Raw genomic sequence first — 18,511 nt, 5'->3', positions numbered from 1 at the left:
AATCCCCCTTTCTGTACTACCATCACCTGGTGTCAACTATGAAGCAGCTGGGACGGGGAAAGAAGGAAGTAGGAAATTGATTTCATCGCTGTTAGTTTCAGTGGTGCATTTATATGCAAATAGCAGTGCGCAGTGAGAGGGAATCCAGTAGGAAGGGTTTTTCTTTTTTCCTTTTTTTTCACACCTAAGAAATAAAGAGAAAAATGGGAGAATCACTGCTGAACAGTCACTTAATAGTTTAGCTTTGAGGGACTCCCTCAGCTCCTGCTTGTATATGCCATTGTTCTGATTTGTGGTTAGTTTTATTCTCCCACACACACATCCCCCAGTGCAGTGGGAGATTATACTGCTTTCCATCAGTTTTTATTTTTAGGGGCTTAACCAATGGAAACGTTCCCATAGAGGATGTATTGAGTTCAAGACTATGTCCAGAGAGCCTTGAGACCATAACTTAGCTTGCTCTCTGTATCTGCCAATCAGAACCACTGCTTGCCAAGCAACGCTGAGCCCAGAGTCATCAACCCAGCCAGCGTAGGACCCAGAGCTGCTATTTGCAGCCCTGGCTCACATTTGTACCCTTTTTTATGGCAATGAAGCAGAGAAAAACTGAAGTAGGGAAATCAGAAATGATTATCGTTGCATTTTTAAGATAAAACGCTACCGAGGGGTGCCTGGATGGCTCAGTGGCTTAAGTGTCTGACTCTTGATTTTGGCTCAGGTCATGATCTCACCGTTCGTGGGATCAGGCCCCATATTGGGCCCTGAACCGATAGCACGGAGCCTGCTTGGGATTCTCTCTCTCCCTCTCTCCTTCTCTCTGCCCCTTCCCCCGTCTCAATATAAATAAATCAACATTTTTAAAAAATGAAACACCACTGAAACTGTTAAATGGGAAGCTATCCAAGCTCCAAACAGGAGAGCGAGGAGGGAGATATTTACTGACATGAAAAGTGGACTGGTTGGGATTTTAGGGCTGACAGTGACGAGTCTACTAAGGCTTTTCTAGACTGTTCCAGGAGGAGTTAAAGTTGGGGGGGAAGGCAAGCCAGACTTTAGGAGACTCCAGATGCACAGCACAATGCTATGGCAATAAAGATCCAAATACCTGAGACAGTTTGGCACTTTGCAGAAAGCATTCACGCATTCATTCGACAAATATTGATTGAGTACCTAGTATGTGTTTAGCACTTTGACAAGACCTGAAAATATCAGTTCAGTGAAAATGCACTTGTGCTGGATGGTGACACTCAACTCCTTTTAAGCAAAAAATGACACGCTTCTCACCATGCATAAGGCATCAGTTGCAGACAGGGACCAATACGTTCCCGATGGTCTCTCTCCAACTGGCTCTGTCTCCTCAGTTTGCATCTCTGGTAGGCGCTGGTGTGATGTTGCTCCTGATGGTCAAAGTGGGACCCTTTTTCTACGAACTGCCAAACGTAAGTAGAACTGATAAAGAACATGGAATAGCGAAAAGACCAGATCTCCCCACTGCGTCTTGGTGGGGCATTCACCTTGTTCCCAGCAGTCGCCCCACCCTATCTCTCATCCTTTGCCTTTAAATTAATAGCAACCACTTCACAGGAGTGGTGAGTAAATAAGATAATATTTCTAATATAAATAGAATGGTGTTGAGCTAGTCATACATGCTCAAGAAATATTAGATAATATAATTATTCTCATTTTCGTTGACCTTCATTTTATGGCTTACGCTAGAAAGTAAGCTGTATAAGTAAAGATTCAGTTAAAGATGACCAAAATAGACTTCAGATGCCAGAACGCCCCTCACCGACTCAGGCTTGGAAACTCATTGTGTATGCATGCCATCTGTTTCCCAAGCCGTTTCCAGAAGGCCTTGTTCTGCATTCATATGAACTCAGTTGCCCTGTGACAGTCTCTCTGCCTTGTGGTTGGTTCACAACACTAGAAAGCAGGGGTCTGAAAGTTGAGTTTTAACTCCGTTCAGCAAAGCCACCTCTGTGTACTTCTATACTTCTGTGCCATTTCTTCCCTTTGTGAGAGACTGATGACCTTGCATTTAGAGGTGCATTAATTATTGGCTATAATCAATTTGTTCTCTGTCACCATATAGATCACTGCTCAGTCACCATGACTTCCTTTTAAATTTCCTTAATGTTCCCGTTAGCCATTTTTAGATAGTGCTGAGGGAGGTGGAAGGAAGGAGGTTTCATTACTGGGGTAGCAGCTTGGTGACACAGTGAGGTGGCCGTCCCTGAAGCCGGAGTGGTGGTAAATGTTAGCCCCATCCTTTTGAATATCTCCATCCCTCCCGGTGAATAGTCAGGTTTCTGAAGAGCAGGACTGCCTCAAGGCTGTTGCTGCCTTCTGCTCTTGTGATTCGGAGACCTTGGAGCCCAGCCCCAGAATCTATGCACAGAAGGTGGGATCAAGCTTGTATTCATCACACAAGCTGTCTTCTGATGCCCAGCAGAAGTCATCTCCAGAATTTAGTTTACATAGCACCTTTGGTGCCATCGCTCTGAAAGTCTGTCTTCGGAGGGCCACTCACTAATTTACTCTGAACGGCGATTTTTTTTTTTTTCTCTACAGCTGGAAGAATCAGAATTTTTAAAAATTGCAAACATATAAAAATCTGTCAGGGGGTCCCCCCTGGGTGGCTCAGTCAGTTAAGTGTCCGACTCTGGCTCAGGTCACGATCTCACAGTTTATGCGTTCGAGCCCCGCACGGGGCTCTCTGCTGTTGGCGAAGAGCCCGCTTTGGATCCTCTGTCTCCCTCTCTGCCTCTCTCTCTCTCTCTTTCTCTCTCTCTCTCAAAAATAAATAAACATTTTTTAAAAAAGACTAAAAATCTGTCAGAATCCACTAAGAGCACTCCTTTATTATCAATACATTAGAGACAGAGCAGCCCTTGCTTTTGGCTAACCATGCTATGTCACATTATTTTTATACCATTTTCTGGGTGGGAAAATGTGAACACCATCTGATCGGTGGGATATCTGAATAGCTTTAATAATGGGGCTCTGTGAGTATTAAACTATGAATGAGCCCTTCATCCTTGAGAGATTATGGACCCCTTGTTACAAAATCCTTATTGGAGTAATTGCTGGGGCATCCTGGCCAGGGTCTCAACTGGTCGGCAAGGGGACCAACACAGTGTGAAGGTTCACATTCAGAAAGGTAAAATTTTTATTGTGTATGACTTTGTGAAAGGATTTGTTTCTTCTTCACACTCCCTACTCTTCTCGCAAGAACCTCGTGAGGTTGAGTTTCTTTCCCTTCCCACCGCATCTTCCTGCAAAGCGCAGAGCATGTGGAGATTCTTGACTGAGGATGAAGCTAGGAGAGAAGTGATTCCTTCTGACTTCATCCTTGCCCTTCCCTCCTCTGCTGACCTTCCGAGCCCACTGGTCACCAGGTCACCTCAGAAAACCAGAGTAACCTGCCATTCCTGGTGGCAGGATCAGTCTAATGCCCAGGCAGAGCATATACAGAAGAGATGGCTCGAAAAAGGCTGAGAAATGTGACCCTCATGCAGGGACTTCATGAAAACAAGAAAATGTTTCTTAGAGTAGGTGAGAGTCTGCTTTATCTTTTATTTTGATTTATCATTTTTTAATGTTTGTTTATTTTTGAGTGAGGGAAAGAGAGAGCACAAACGGGGGAGGGGGAGAGAGAAAGAGGGAGACACAGAATCTGAAGCAGGCTCCAGGCTCCGAGCTGTCAGCCCAGAGCCCCCCACACAGGGCTCAAACCCATAAACTGCGGAGCCGAAGTCAGGTGCTTAATCGACTTGCCACCCAGGTGCCCCCAGATTCTGCTTTGAGGTCCTGGTGATTTTTTACATTTCTGAGTGGCAAGGGTGACTTTTTGTGGTACCTTTGTGAAGATTTGGGAGTTTTACCTCCCCACCCCCACCCCTCCCCACCCCAAATTTTCTCCAAAGGGAAAATGAAACAGGGCTTACCTCCCCCCCCCCGCCCCCCGCAGGCTGTGCTGGCTGGTATTATTCTGAGCAACGTCTTCCCCTACCTTGAAACCATTTACAACGTACCCAATCTGTGGAGGCAGAACCAGTATGACTGTGTGAGTACAGATGCGCTGGCTGAGGTAGGGAAGGACGGGGGGGGGGGGGGGGGGGGGGGGGGGGGGGGGAAGGTCGGAAAAAGGGCGCGAGAACAAACAAAGAGATCAGGGTGAAGTACCCTAGCAATTCTTCGACACCTGATACTCAAGCCTAAAAAAAAGAAAAAAATGGGTGCATGGAATGCTGAAATGTCATTCCAACTATGCAAAATTAAATGAAAAGGACAGAAGTGGCCACAGTTAGGTATGAATCTAGTAAAAAGGGTCTGCCACACATTAAGTAGTCGAATGACTTTTAATCCAGTCAGTGTGGTTGCATGCCAGGATAGGAGAGACAAATCCTGCTATGAGAAGGCGGTGTCTTGAGAGGCAGAGCTGCTGGAGAACCCTGCTCCCATCTAGAGCACAAAACTGGGGACACAAAGGGGAAACAGCAAAAAATAAAATATGGGGGATATAATACGATGAAAGGAGAGGAACCCCATAGAGGCAAAGAGAAATGAAAGGGGGTAGTTTTCGAATCCAGGTCCCTGAGGAGCTAAGAGGGTATGTGGTCCAGTGCACAGGTACCACTTCTAGGAAGAGGGGTAGCTCTTTCAGCAGGCCTGGAGACAGGGAGGGAGAATGACATGGGGACAGTAACTAACAAGTAGCAGGTGGCGGGAGGGGGGGGGGAGGGGAAGGGAGCAAATATTCAAGGGAGTTTTAGCCTATCCACACTATGAAGATGAAAGTCAAGTGGCTTGCTGAGAGCGATGGAGAAGGTGGTGAGGTAAGGGGCCAAAAAGGATGTTAAAGATTCCCAATAGCCACAAAAGGTCTTAAAATAGCAACTACTATTTGGTGAGTGCTCTGTGTTGCTTTGGGGATGATATTTTTAATCACAAAAAAAAAGCCTATAAAGTAGATTTTGTTATCCCTATTTTGCACATGAGGTTTCGAGAGAGAATTGAAGAGAGGAGTGATCGAGGACACCTGCAAGAATGGCTAGGCAACGGTGGGACCCAATCATTTGTGAACGCGACGGCCCAGAGGGCTGTGCAGTTTGTTCTCTGCACCCTGGGTTTCGGGAGGGAGCGGGAAGGAGAAGATGGGTTGAGAGATACAATTGATCTTCCCACTTGTGCTTATGGTCATGGTCTTCCCTTCCCCTTCTTCCTTCCCCCCACTTTTCCATAAGATTATCTGGATGGTTACTTTCGTATCTGCAATTTTCCTGGGACTGGATGTGGGACTACTCGTTTCACTAGCCTTTGCCTTCTTCATCATCGCTGTTCGGTCACACAGGTACTTTGTCTCAGGTGATAGGAGGCTGGCTGTGGCGAGGTAAGGCAACTATGACCTGAAAGCACATATGTTTCCTTTCAGAACTAAGATTTTCCTCCTGGGTCAGATCCCTAACACCAACATCTATAGAAGCTTCAATGACTATCGGGAGGTAAGACTCCAGATCAGTCCCGCTCCTTTGCCCAAAGGATGGTCTGGACCAGGCCTGCTGCTTGGTTTTTCTACAACAATCCCTTTGCTGTTGTTGTTTGCTAACCTATGGACACATGTGTGCAGAGGCGGGGAAAGTGATGCAGGACAGTGGAGGTGGGGAACTTAAGTAGGTAAATCCTCCGGGTGCCGCAGCCAGTTAAGGATCATGTCCTTGGTGGGGAGGGGCGGTGGGGAAGGCCAAGAAAAAGAAAAGAACAAATGGAAGGCGGAGAAGAAAGCGGGAAAAGCAGGGGGTGAAAATGACAGGGAAGAAGTTGCTAATCCTGGCTTCTTAGGAAGAAGAATCCAGATTCTCTAGGGAGTTCTAGAGATGCTTTCTTATTCTACAAAAGAGCTGAGAAGTTTCCCTCCACTTCACATTTGTCTTGCAGGTTAAAAACATTCCTGGGGTGAAAATCTTCCAGTGCCGCAACTCCATTACATTCGTCAATGTTGATCGGCTAAAGCACAAGCTATTAAAAGAGGTGGTGGCTTCCTCCCCTGCCTTTCTCCACCTGCTCCCCTCCCCCGCCCCCTCCCCAGGGACACCCCCTCTTCCTTCCCCCACTCACCATCTGGCCTCTCTCTTACATCTCTCAGGTTGAAATGGTAGGGGTGCCTCTTAAAGAAGAAGAAGTGTTCCACCTGTTTCATCAAAATGAAGACAGCTCGCAGGAAGAAAAGATTTGTCAGTGTTTCTGCAACTGTGACGAACAGGAGCCACCACCCAGGGTTGGAAACCTCTTTTCCTTTCTGCATTTTTCTCCACGTTTTGTAAAGAAGTGCACTGGTAGTTGAAGAAGAAGTAAGGAAAGAAAATCAAAACCCCTCGGGGGCTTTGACTCTTAGATGGACCATGGGTAACTGGAAATCAGAGATTTCTACCCAGCAATGAAGGCGCAGGTCCCCTTTTGAGATGTAGATCTTGACCTTAGTAGGTAGGAGGAGATGTTTGGGTCGCTACTCAATGGCCAGTGACTGACCTGAGCACAGAGAGCACAGTTTGCCTACTGAGATGGACGGTAATACCCTAGTTATACCTATTTCCCTGACTTTCACCTGCCTGGCTTTCGATTTCTGAAAACAAGTGGCTGAAAGATTGTTTTCCAGTTCCAGCAAAAGCAGCAGAGTTAAGGTGGCCGCCGTTCTCAAGGACATGCCAGGGTCCCTGATGTCTGCCTGTGACTGAGGAAATGGTGGTGGGGGGTGGAGGGCGGGTAAGCGAAGATGGAAACTTCACACCATCTGAAGGCTATTTTGGCTGATGAATTATAAAGTGCTCATTATTTCCAATTCAGACTTGATCTAAATTAAATTAATTCCCTTCATCTAATATTTATTTCCTTTCCCTCAGCAGGGCTGCTCATTTCTAGCTTTGGGGGCCTTTCACCCAGCCTATACTTATACCCTGGAGGGGCAGCTCTATCTACACACACACACACACACACACACACACACACACACACACATTTACTCCCCCACCACAAACATCTCCTGTCCCCCTCCTCATGTTGGCCCTTGCAAACGCCAAGCACCCACTCTCCTTCCCATACACCCTAGTGGAGTGTAGGCTCTACTGAACTCCCTGAAAACACCAACTTTCCTGCCAAGAGGATGGAATTAACACTGTATCAAATTTTTGTTCAGTATCCACACTGCACTGAGCATTGCAGAGGATGTTTACAGGACATCAGCAAATACACTTCAGAGTAGAATAGGATCACAAAGCATTTGAGTTTCTACCCTGTGCCCAGAACTGTGATGCAATGAAAAAAGAAAATGAATTTTAAGGGTCTCTGCCCTTAAGTAGCTCTGTTTTCTTTTTCTTTTTTCTTGTGGCAAAAAGACATATAACATAAAACTTACCATGGTAACTATTTTTAAGTGTACAGTCAGTAGTGTTAAATATATTCCCATTGTTGTGTAAGCATCACTACCACCTACCTCCAGAATTTTTTCATCTTGCAAAACTGGAGCTCTGTACCCATTAAACAAGAGCTCCCCGTTTCCTCCTCCCCACCCCCCCACCCCTGCCCAGCCCCTGGCTATCACCGCTCTACCTTCTGTCTCTATGAATTTGACTATTCCAGATACCTCATTAAGTGGAATCATACGGTATTTGTCTTTTTGTGACTGGCTTACTTCACTTAGTATAATGTCCTCAAGGTTCATCCAGGCTGCCCTTTTTAATTTTATTTATTTATTTATTCATTCATTCATTTTTAATTGTTTTAATGTTTGTTTATTTTGAGAGAGAGAAAGAGAGAGTGAGCGTAAGCAGGGAAGGGGCAGAGAGAAAGGGAGACAGAGAATTCAAAGCAAGCTCCGCACGGTCAGTGCAGAGCCCGACGCGGGGCTGGAACTCACAAACTGTGAGATCATGACCTGAGCCGAAATCAAGAGTTGGACGCTCAACCGATGGAGCCACCCAGGCGCCCCCTGGTTGTCCTTTTTTAAAAAGGACATTTGTCCTTCAAAACATTGACAAAAGTAGACACAACTATAATGAGCCTCTGTGTACCCACCATCCACTTTAAGATTGATCAGTTCATGGACAACTTTGTTTCATCTCTACACCCACTCAGAGAGTTATTTTGTAGCAATTCATGAAATTTTTTTAAAAGATTTTATTTTTGAGTGATCTGTGCACCCAACATGGGGTTCGAGCTCACAACCCCGAGATCGAGAGTTGCACACTCCACTCACTGAGCCAGCCAGGCACCCCAGTTCATGGAATTGTAAATCAAACTGGGGAGATGACTCTCTGTTAATGTGACCTACACGGCTATTATTGTATTTTGTCAATCCTATGCTCCATGTTTTTTCACATCTCTGAAATTTAGATTCAGTGCACAGCTGATGGCATGCCACAGTTTAATTTGCAGTGATTTCTTTTCTTTCTTGATAATATAGAAAGTAGTGGGATGTCTTAAAATTGATGAAGTAGGAGAGTAAACCATTCCACACAGTATCTGTCACATTCAAAACTGTGTCTTTAGATTTTAACAACTCTAAGCAAAGATTTTAACAATTCTAAAGAGAGATCAGCATGAGTTCGAGAAGTCAGGAAACAACTTCTTGATAGCCAATGGGCTTGAGCTAGGCAGGAGAGAGAAATTTGGATTTAGGTCAGATAGGAAAAAAGAGGACTCCCCGTCTGTGGACGGACTTGAACAAAGACGCTGAGGTAGAAACAACTATGAGGTCCTCAACAGCAAGAGGCTTGCCTGGAAAGTAAGTTCAGGAAGACACGGCACGAGTGGATCATGAAAGTCTTTGAAGGACAAGAGTGTAGAGTGGATGAAGGAGAGAAAAGGGAGGCTCTCAGAGGTCTCCTTCTGCCCGAAGGATCTCGCATCTCCCTGTCACTGTGCCTGTCCTCCAGAGGCCTGGCCTCGGTGACTCTGAAGCCTTAAGGAACACCCCTGTCCTTTGAACCGTAACTTATTATCTGTGCATACCACTTTTTTTTCTGTTATGCAAAATATACTACCTCTTACGGTTTTTACCTTAATGTTTTTGTACTTGTTTAAATGTGTATTTATTTATTTTGAGTGGGGGGAGGTACCGGCAGAGGGAGAGAATCCCAGACAGGCTCCGTGCTGTCAGCACAGAGCCTGATGCAGGGTTTGAACCCACGAATCGCGAGCTCATGAGCCGAAAGCAAGAGTCAGTTAGGCGTGCCTGGGTGGCTCAGTCAGTTAAGCGCCCGACTCTTGATTTCGGCTCAGGTCATGATCTCACCATTGCTGAGTTCAAGCCCTGCATCGGGCTCTGCACTGACCGTGCAGAGTGTGCTTGGGATTCACTCTCCCCTCTCTCTCTGCCCCTACCCCACTTGCTCTTTCTCTCTCTCTCTTAAAATAAATTTAAAACCTTTAAAAAATTGTTTAAAAAAAAAAAAAGCAAGAGTGAGATGCTTAACCGACTGAGCCACCCAGATGCCCCCCCCCATTTTTGTATTTAAAAATTTTTATTTTATAAGCAATATAATAAGCGCGATATCGCCCAGGCTGTACCACTCTAGCAAGTGCCTCATGGTTTTTGTCCATCTCTGTTGTTGTTGATGCTTTGAACGGACACGTGCCCTCTCCCCAGGTAGAAGGTGGGACGCGTAGTCATTACCTGTGACTGCAAAGTGGGCATTCACCTCTTCCCTGCCATTGTATTCCCGGTGCTTGGTGCTCTCCTTAAGCCACGGCAGGCTCTCCAGGCCTATTAGGATGAAAGGAGTGAAAGGGAAAAATAGGCCCGCGCGAGTAATTTCTGTCTTCTCAAGGAAGCCTGATGAAAGATGGAAGTGTTGAGAAAAGGGACTGATGGAAGAAGCCCTTCAAACAAACTCTTAGTAGGCACCCAGACAAACTAGAGCCGGGGATGAGGGGAAGGAATAAACCAAAGATTATCTTAAGCCTGGCTCACAGGGCAATGAAAGCATCATCGGTACGCAGAGGGAAGTTGGGAGGGCAATGCCGTGAGCGGCAAGGATATGGCAAGAGGAATGCGGCTTTTTCGGTCACGAGCGTGAAGTGACAGTGAGGTGTCCAAGCGAAATCCAAGCACCTGGTCTGTGGGGAGGTTTCCCGAGGGAGAGGGAGGTGAGTCAGGAGACAGAAATGGCATCATTGCAGGCACTTGTAGCCCCTGCTCGAGCCTCCTCACGGTCCTCCCCCAACTCTGTTGTCCCAGGTTGTCTACACAGAACGATTTGAAAGTAGACAGGACCGCGACTCATCCTCCATTAACCTGATCCGCTGCTCGCATTTCGACAGCATGAACATGTGCCAATCCGTGTCCCATGAGGAAGTACCGTACATCGTATCTTCCACGACTTACAGAAATCAAGGGCAAAGCTACGAGGACGTGGACAAAGTTTGGGTTTCTAATGACCCCCGTAGAAACAGCTTGATGCCACTGCCTGACGCTGTGGAAACCCAAGAGAGGAACAGGTCACTCCTTCCCTTCTCGGATACCTCTCATCTACCCAGCATCCACACCATTATCCTGGATTTCTCCATGGTACATTTCGTGGATTCACGGGCTTCAGTGTCCTTAAGACAAGTAAGTACTGAGCAGGCTTTCACAAGAGCTCCGATCCCCTCCTCCCACTGCCCCCCCTCCCCCCACCAGCCCCGACCCTGATCGAATCCTCTGAGTCACTGATCAGCTGCTATGTGACCCCAGGGCCACTAGAAACTTGGACACTAAAGATAGTTTAAGGTCAACCGGAATGAAAAGGAAAGAAACCAACCCTGTTTTTTGAACTGGGGTTGGCTCTGTAAGCAAGGCATGTCACTTCTCAAAAAACCCAGAATGGAAAACAGCTATCTGTGCCACACCCAGCAACTCCCAGGATCTCCTGGGAGTTCACTGCACGTCTTTTCAATAGGTCTGAATGCTACAGGAGAAAAAAAGCACACCAAGAATTCTCACTCTTCATCTGCTCTGAGGTAGACATTGTAAAACACCCTCAGATGTGAAGACATGATAAAATGGCCCTGGCAAGCCTGGGGCTGCCCAGTCCGGAACCTACAGGATCTCCCCCAGTTCCCTCCTCATTGCCTGCATCATTGGGTGCAAAGGGCAGGGAAGACGTTTCCTTCAGAAGCCGTATCCCTGAGTCCCGGCTTCTCTCCTACTCTCTGATTTCTCTTGACAATTTTCATTCCTCTCCTTCTTACACAGCCTGGACAGTTTAGATGCACAGCTAACTGTATCGGTTTTTATTGTTGATGTCTTCTAAGTACTGTATCTGCCTTTCAGCCAGCGTATCTCAGTTTACAGCCCTCTGCCTCACTCTTGCTCCTTTTGGTGGTGGCTCAGGTTTTAAACATCCTGAACACCCACTTCCTGGACGCTGACTGCACCCACTTGTTTTGTTTTGTTTTGTTTTGTTTTTTGAGACCTGCTCCTTTGGTTGACTTTCCTTCTTTTATCCTCTTTTATCAAACTTTATTCCTATTTTATCCTATTCTTTTATCCTATTTTATCAAGCTTTATTCCTAAGGAAATATGATTCTGTCTTAAGTGAGTCCAGTTCCTCTTTGGTTTGAGGCAACAGGAAGCTTCTCGTAGCAGAAAGAACTCTGGTTGGCACTCTGTGGGTGTGTACTCTGTCCTGGGTTTGCTGCTGTTCACTGTCCATCAGACCCGAGGTAATTTACTAAATTGCACCGGGCCTTCGTTTGCTCATCTATAAAACGAGAGACCTGGAGGGGGGGCACCTGGGTGGCTCAGTCGGTTGAGCATCCAACTTTGATTGGTTCAGGTCACGATCTCGTGGTTCATGAATTCGAGCCCCACATCAGGCTCGCTGCTGTTAGCCTGTCAGTGCAGAGCCCGCTTCAGATCCTCTGTCCCCCTCTCTCTGCCCCTCTTGCTTGTGTTCTCCCAAAAACAAATAAATATGTAAAAAATAAATAAATAAAACGAGACTTGGAAGAGATGAACGTTAAGGGCTTTCCCATCCAAGACATCCTCTTCTCCACCCCATTTGCAGATTCAGTTCTACTTGGTGATGTCTCAACTTTTGGGCTTCTCCATCTTACTGCTGGGGTGCGTTCTCTTCTCCCATTCTCACTTGGTAGTTACTGCTTTAGATGTCATTAAACCTACATTATCAAATGCCTGCTACACGGCAGACTGAGTTGGGCACATTCATATACACTATTTCACTTAATTCTCCCACTAGCCCTGAGAGGCAAGTCATATTCCCCCTTAGGAGTTCTAGGCTCACAGCTAGTAAGCGGCCTGCCCAGCATGGGGACTCAAAGCATCTGACTTTATACCATTCTTCCTCCTGTTCTGTAGTAAGAGTGGTGCTATTCTGTCTCTCCCCTCTTGCTTTCCTTTTTTTGTGGAGGCACCATATGTTCTGGTCCTTGGCATAACCCATCCACACCTGGCCTGTGTTAATGACTTTCTACTCCAGCCCAATGTAGAGGCAATGTAGACACCTTTACTTTACAGCCTTCAGAGATTCGAGGTGCACTTTCTCACCTTAAAGTTACACATTTCTTCATTCCTTCTGTAATTGATCTTCTATTTTTAAAAAGATTTAAATATTTATTTGTTTTCGAGAAAGAGCATAAGCAGGGGAGGGGAAGAGAGAGAGAAGGGGACAGAGGATCCAAAGCGGGGGCTTGGATGTGGGGCTTGAACTCACAAACTGTGAGATCATGACCTGAGCCGAAGTCGGACACTTAACGGACTGAGCCCCCAGGCGCCCCACTGTTCTCTAATTGTTTTATACAGCCCAATTGGAGGAAATCATTATTTTTTGTTTACTTTTACTTTGAAAACTTAAATTTACTGAAAAAAATCCCAGCAGTCATTCTTATTAGAGACAATCATACAATTTAAGCTTCTTCCTAATTCATGAAATGTCACTCTCCCATTGCTTGTCCTTTAGAGTATGTCCAGAGGCACTTGGGTGGCTCAGTTGGTTAAGTGTCCGTCTCTTGATTTCAGCTCAGGTCAGGATCTCATAGTTGTGAGATGGAGACTCGCATGGAGCTTCATACTGGGTGTGGAGCTTGCTTAAGATTCTCTCTCTCTCTCTCTCTCTCTCTCTCTCTCTCTCCCTCTGCCAATAAACAAACAAACAAACAAATAAAGTATGTCCATAGTGGCTCTTTATCAAATGACCATGATCAAGAATGATTTTCTTGTTTCCTCTTGGTAGTAAAAGAAGTATCAGGTTTTTGTGTTTTGGTTTTGTTTTGTTTTGGTTTGGTTTGGTTTTGTTTTGTTGAGAAAGAGAGAGAGCATGGGCAGAGGAGAGGGGCAGAGAGAGAGAGAGAGAGAGAGAGAGAGAGAGAGAGAGTCACAAGCAGGCACCACGCCCACATGGAGCCCAATGTGGGGCTTGATCTCAAGACCATGAGATCATGACCTGGACTGAAGTCAAGAGTCGGATGCTCAATCAACTGAGCCACCTAAGTTCCCCAAGTAGAGTCTGTTTTATTTGTGTCTTTTGATATTTTAACTCCATGTTGGAGTGTCTATTCAATCTGAGAGGGTTAAGGTTAACATCAACTTTAAAAGTTATCGCACCAGAGCAGATATACTGGCTGAAGTAAACTTGAGGTCAGTATCTGATGTTTACTCATCTGCTACTCTTAAATATCTGCTGTTTTACTAAAGTTAAATGCAACTTTGCAGAGAAGTTCCAGATATGACCTTCAGGACTCCTGAATTCCATTCTCTACAATATCACTTGACCAGCTCTGAGCCTCGTTTTCCTCCTCTGCTCAGTGAACTCCAGGAAGAAGGGGGTCACATGCATACACTAAACAATAATACCAAGAACAGCTGTTCATGAAGGCTGTCCATTGTGTTCCCATCATACCCATGCCTGTCTCTCTTCTAGCACTGTCCTCAGTAGCATTCTCTCTCTCTCTCTCTCTCTCTCTCCCTCTCTCTCTCTCTTTTAAGTTTATGTATTTATTTGGAAGGGGCGGGGCAGAGAGAGAGGGAGGGAGAGAGAATACCAAGTAGGCTCCACACTATTAGCACAGAGCCTGACACTGGGCTCGATCTCGTGAATCATGAGATCATGACCCGAGCCTAAATCAAGAGTCAGATACTTAAACTACTGAGCCACCCAGGCTCCCCAGAAGTATTACCTCTTTATGGGAACTGTTTCCCCCCCCCCGCCCCCCAGAGACCATGGGCAACACTCCCTCTCACTCCCCACCTCACATGAGACCATCTGATTCTCTTTTGTATTCCTAGCACTTTAGATATTTCCTGGCATATGGAAGTCCACGCATCAAATGTTTATAGAGCTGAACTGGAATGCAGAGACAAGTGAATGGCCAAAGGGGTATTAAAACTCCTCTAATTAGAAGGCTCTTTCGTAGTGCGTGTGAAGATCACTAATGCTGATTTGCTCTCTCCCCACAGATGTGCAACGCTTTCCAAAATGCCAACATTTTGGTGCTCTTTTCAGGGTGTCACAGTGAGTATCCTTCACCCTATAAGAGGACTGTTTGTACCCTGGGTGCTGTCCTCCTCAGGCGTCTGACCCTGTGTATGTTCTGGGTTTGGTTTGCAGCTTCTGTGGTCAAGGCATTTGAGAAGAATGATTTCTTTGATGCTGGCATCACCAAGGCCCAGCTGTTCCTCACCCTCCATGATGCTGTGCTATTTGCCTTGTCAAGGAAGTTTCCAGAGTCCTCCGAGTTAAGCGTGGATGAATCCGAGACAGTGATACGGGAAGCCTACTCAGAAAGAGACAAGGTTGGATGATGTGAAGCATCATGGTGTGGGGCGAGCAGTGGGGAGACACCTGATTAAGTAGAGATGAGCAATGTCCAGGAAAGGCTTTTGAGTATGGCTGGGCCAGACTTTGAGATGTTGAAGTGCTCCCTTATCAGTTGGTAAATAACAGTGGACCTGAATCCCAAGTTCCCCCACTGCCGTGGCATCTGGGTGGCATCTTTCCCAACTGAAGAGAGGGTTACCCAACCCAGCAGAGGTCTCAAGGATTCTTTTATAGCAAGCTTGATTAGTGCCAGTGCCATCCCAAATTCCTGAATATTTTAAATATCTCCACCAGCTATACCTTTAGAATCCATGCCTACACCACCCTTGGGATGAAAAATAGAACTAATGAACTCACAGAGGTAAAGATCTGCCAGTCTAACATTTTGGCTATTATTTACATTGTGAGTAATACATAAGATTTACTCAACCTGAAAAATGCAAAGGAGAATGATACATAAGCCAGAACTTTTAGCTGTCTATTAATACTAAGTAAAGGCCTGGGCCAACTGCAGTGTTTTTATTTGATTTTTATTTTTTTAAGTTTATTTATTTTTGAGAGAGAGAGAGAGAGAGAGAGAATGAGTGGGGGAAGGGCAGAGAGCAAGGTGGACACAGGACATGAAGCGGGCTCCAAGCTGTCAGCACAGAGCCCGATGTGGGACTTGAACTCACAAACCATGAGATCACGACCTGAGCTGAAGTCGGCAGCTTAACTGACTGAGCCACCCAGGTGCCCCCCTACTTCAGTGTTTTTAAATCAGAGTCTGTGAAGGTTAAAGGTGCCCCCCCCCACACAAAGAAAAGGAAATTAAAACACAGATGGGCACCAAACATTATCTAACAACTAGAAATTATTTTTTTTTATTTTTTTAACCTATATTTTTGAGAGAGAGAGAGAGAGACAGAGTGCAAGCGGGGGGCGGGGGGGCAGAGAGAGAGGAAGACATAGAATCTGAAGAAGGTTCAGGGTTCTGAGCTGTCAGCACAGATCCCAACGCGGGGTTGAACTCATGAACCAAACTGTAAGATCATGACCAGAGCTGAGGTTGGACGCTCAACCAACTGAGCCACCCAGGCACCCCTAGAAATTATTTTTTAATTAAATCCCTGATTCTTTGACTTATTACATTTTAATCATCTTTGAATTTTTTATGACAAGAGAAGTATTACCAGAGCTATAAAGTGTGGATTTTTTTTTAAACTTTAAGTAAAGTAAAAGATATCCAAGCTTATAAAACATGGCCTTTTTCTTTCTTCTTCTTTTTAACGTAATGTCTTTCCCTTGCTTATTGAGAATTCTCACAAGTTATGTGCCTCCACTTATCCAGAGCAACTTTTTCCTCAATGGACATATTTTTTCTATTCTGCTCTATAGCCCACTCCCATCTATAAAATCATAGAGTCACAAAACCTTTCAGTTAGAAGAAATCTCAGAGCTTCTTAGGCCCATTCCCACCTGGAGTAACCATTCTTTTAACAACATGTCTGGCCAGTGGTCCCTCTGCTTATGTTTGGAGATTTCCTGTGGTTCTCAAACGTTAGTATGCGTCTGAGTCACCAAAATCTGCTGTTAAAACACTGACTGCTGGGCCCTCTCTGTAGCCCCATCTCCCCTAAATTTCTCATTCAATGGGTCTGGGGTAGGGTCTGAGAATTTGCATTGCTAACAAGTACTGGGTAATACTGATGCTAACAATACAGAAACTACACTTTGAGAACCACTGCCTTAGAGATTCAATGTGCATTTTTTACTATCAAAGTCTAGTGTGTCCGGCAATCTTTGGGTGTGTGCCAGACATTGTATTTAGAAAATGTTTATAAAAATACTCTGAGATCCAGGATGATGTTTTTCTTCTGGAAAGAACATCATTGTTTTGCCAAGTCCCTGGAGGCACTAGCAATCCAGGGTAACTGATCTGATTTTAGGACTCAAGGTGTTCTATGCCATCCAGATGACCCACAGCCCAGCTGCAGTCTCTGGGAAGGTACGCCACAGACCCTCCCTTGGCAGACCCTAGAATGCAATTTTGGCAACCTTAAGCCCTCAAAGCTGTCAAAAGCACTGTTCTCTGCATATATGTGCCACTTCGAGATCATCAAATACCTCCCACAGAAGTGGTCCCAAATGCCAGACTCACCTCTATAGATTTTCACCTTTTCCAAATCTTCATTATAATCGTGTTAGCTTTATGGTATCTTCAAGCAGAAGTTTTAAAATATTTTATTCAGGGGCACCTGGGTGGCTTAGTCAATTAAGTGCCCAACTCTTGGTTTTGGCTCAGGTCATGAACTCATGGTTTATGAATTTGAGTCTCACATCAGGCTCTGCAGTGACAGTGTGGAGCCTACTTGGGATTCTCTCACTCTCCCTCTCTCTCTGCCCCTCCTGTGCGTGTTCTCTCTCTCTCTCTCTCTCTCTCTCTCTCTCTCTCTCTCTCTCAAAATAAATAAATAAACTTTAAAAAATAAATAAAAATAAAATATTTTACCCAGCTCTCCTGGCCGTCCTCAGTAGGAGGGTGGGTCTGAATTATGTAGTCTGCCTTTTCTATAAGTGAAAGTTTCTCTGTTTTATTTATAAATTATGATACACTTGACAGATTTACGTTATATATTACATTGCCTTTCCCATATTAACCTTTCTTATTTTCTGTTTGCCTTTTGTTTAGAATGTCATTCTCACTTAGGAAGTAAACTAATCATTTATGTTTTCTTCTAGATTTTAATGTTTTAAGTGTTTATATATTATGCTTTTTAATCTAGGTAAAATGTATTTCAGTGTATGGGGTTAAAGAATAATCTTTTATTTTTTATCTGTACAGCTAACAATTCTGAGAAAACTCATCTATTGAATAAGCTTTCTTTCCTCTGCTGATTTGAAATGCTATTTTCATAAAATATTACATTATTATGAAAACTGAAGTCTATTCATAGCATAGTTTTTGTTTCATTGTTGTTAATAGCTTTAATATAGATTTATAACACATTTACTGTTTGGTTTGAAGTCTACTTCAAAATTTGCTAAATCATTCTCACCAATCTATTCTTCCAAGCAAATTTTTGAATCTTTTGTTAGCATCCCCCCACAAAAGAATCCCATTGGAATTCTCATTACAATTGCATTAGAAATATAAAATAAATTGAGAATTGATATCTTTCCAGTATTTGTTCATCTTATTGAAGAACATGAGCTGTCTTTGTATTTATTCAGTCTTTTTTTTTAAGTTTATTTATTTATTTTGAGAGATAGTGAATTCCAGAGGGGCAGAGGGAGAGGGAAAGAAAGAGCATCCCAAGCAGGCTCCACACTGTCAGCACAGAGCCTGATGCGGGGCTTGGAATTCACAAGCTGTAAGATGGCGACCTGAGCTGAAATCAGGAGTCGGAGGCTTAACGGACTGAGCCACTCAGGCACCCCATTCAGTCTTTTAAATGTTGCATTCGTAGTAAGGTTTTGTGACTTTCTTTCCTTTTTTTTAATTTCTTTTTTTTTTTTTAAGTTTATTTATTTTTTTTCTTTAGAGAGAGAGAGAGAGAGAGAGCATGCGCAGGAGAGGCAGAGTGAGAGGGAGAGAGAGGACCCCAAGCAGGCTCTGTCAGTGCAAAGAGCCTGATGCGGGGCTCAAACCTATGAACCTGTGAAATTATGACCCGAGTCAGACACGCAACCATCCAGAGCCACCCAGGTGTCCCTGT

At 44.8% G+C, this 18,511-nt stretch overlaps 1 protein-coding gene across 6 annotated transcripts in view; it reads left to right on the top strand.

The window, feature by feature from the left end:
- The window catches only part of SLC26A8 (solute carrier family 26 member 8), an 84,427-nt gene that overhangs the window by 62,953 nt on the left and 2,963 nt on the right, over window positions 1–18,511 (top strand). For 4 of the 6 annotated variants that reach the window (XM_045057444.1, XM_045057442.1, XM_045057441.1 and 1 more), the window contains 9 exons: window positions 1,362–1,439; window positions 3,971–4,090; window positions 5,247–5,353; window positions 5,435–5,504; window positions 5,938–6,030; window positions 6,146–6,277; window positions 10,235–10,606; window positions 14,453–14,507; window positions 14,604–14,788. In XM_045057444.1, coding sequence (XP_044913379.1) covers window positions 1,362–1,439; window positions 3,971–4,090; window positions 5,247–5,353; window positions 5,435–5,504; window positions 5,938–6,030; window positions 6,146–6,277; window positions 10,235–10,606; window positions 14,453–14,507; window positions 14,604–14,788 — 1,212 coding nt within the window. The remainder of the gene's footprint in view (window positions 1–1,361; window positions 1,440–3,970; window positions 4,091–5,246; window positions 5,354–5,434; window positions 5,505–5,937; window positions 6,031–6,145; window positions 6,278–10,234; window positions 10,607–14,452; window positions 14,508–14,603; window positions 14,789–18,511) is intronic. The other 2 variants (XM_045057443.1, XM_045057440.1) reach the window with 1 other exon arrangement.

Source organism: Felis catus, chromosome B2 (genome assembly GCF_018350175.1).
Source record: "Felis catus isolate Fca126 chromosome B2, F.catus_Fca126_mat1.0, whole genome shotgun sequence".
NCBI lineage: Eukaryota > Metazoa > Chordata > Mammalia > Carnivora > Felidae > Felis > Felis catus.
This window is presented reverse-complemented; position numbering and strand designations above follow the sequence as displayed.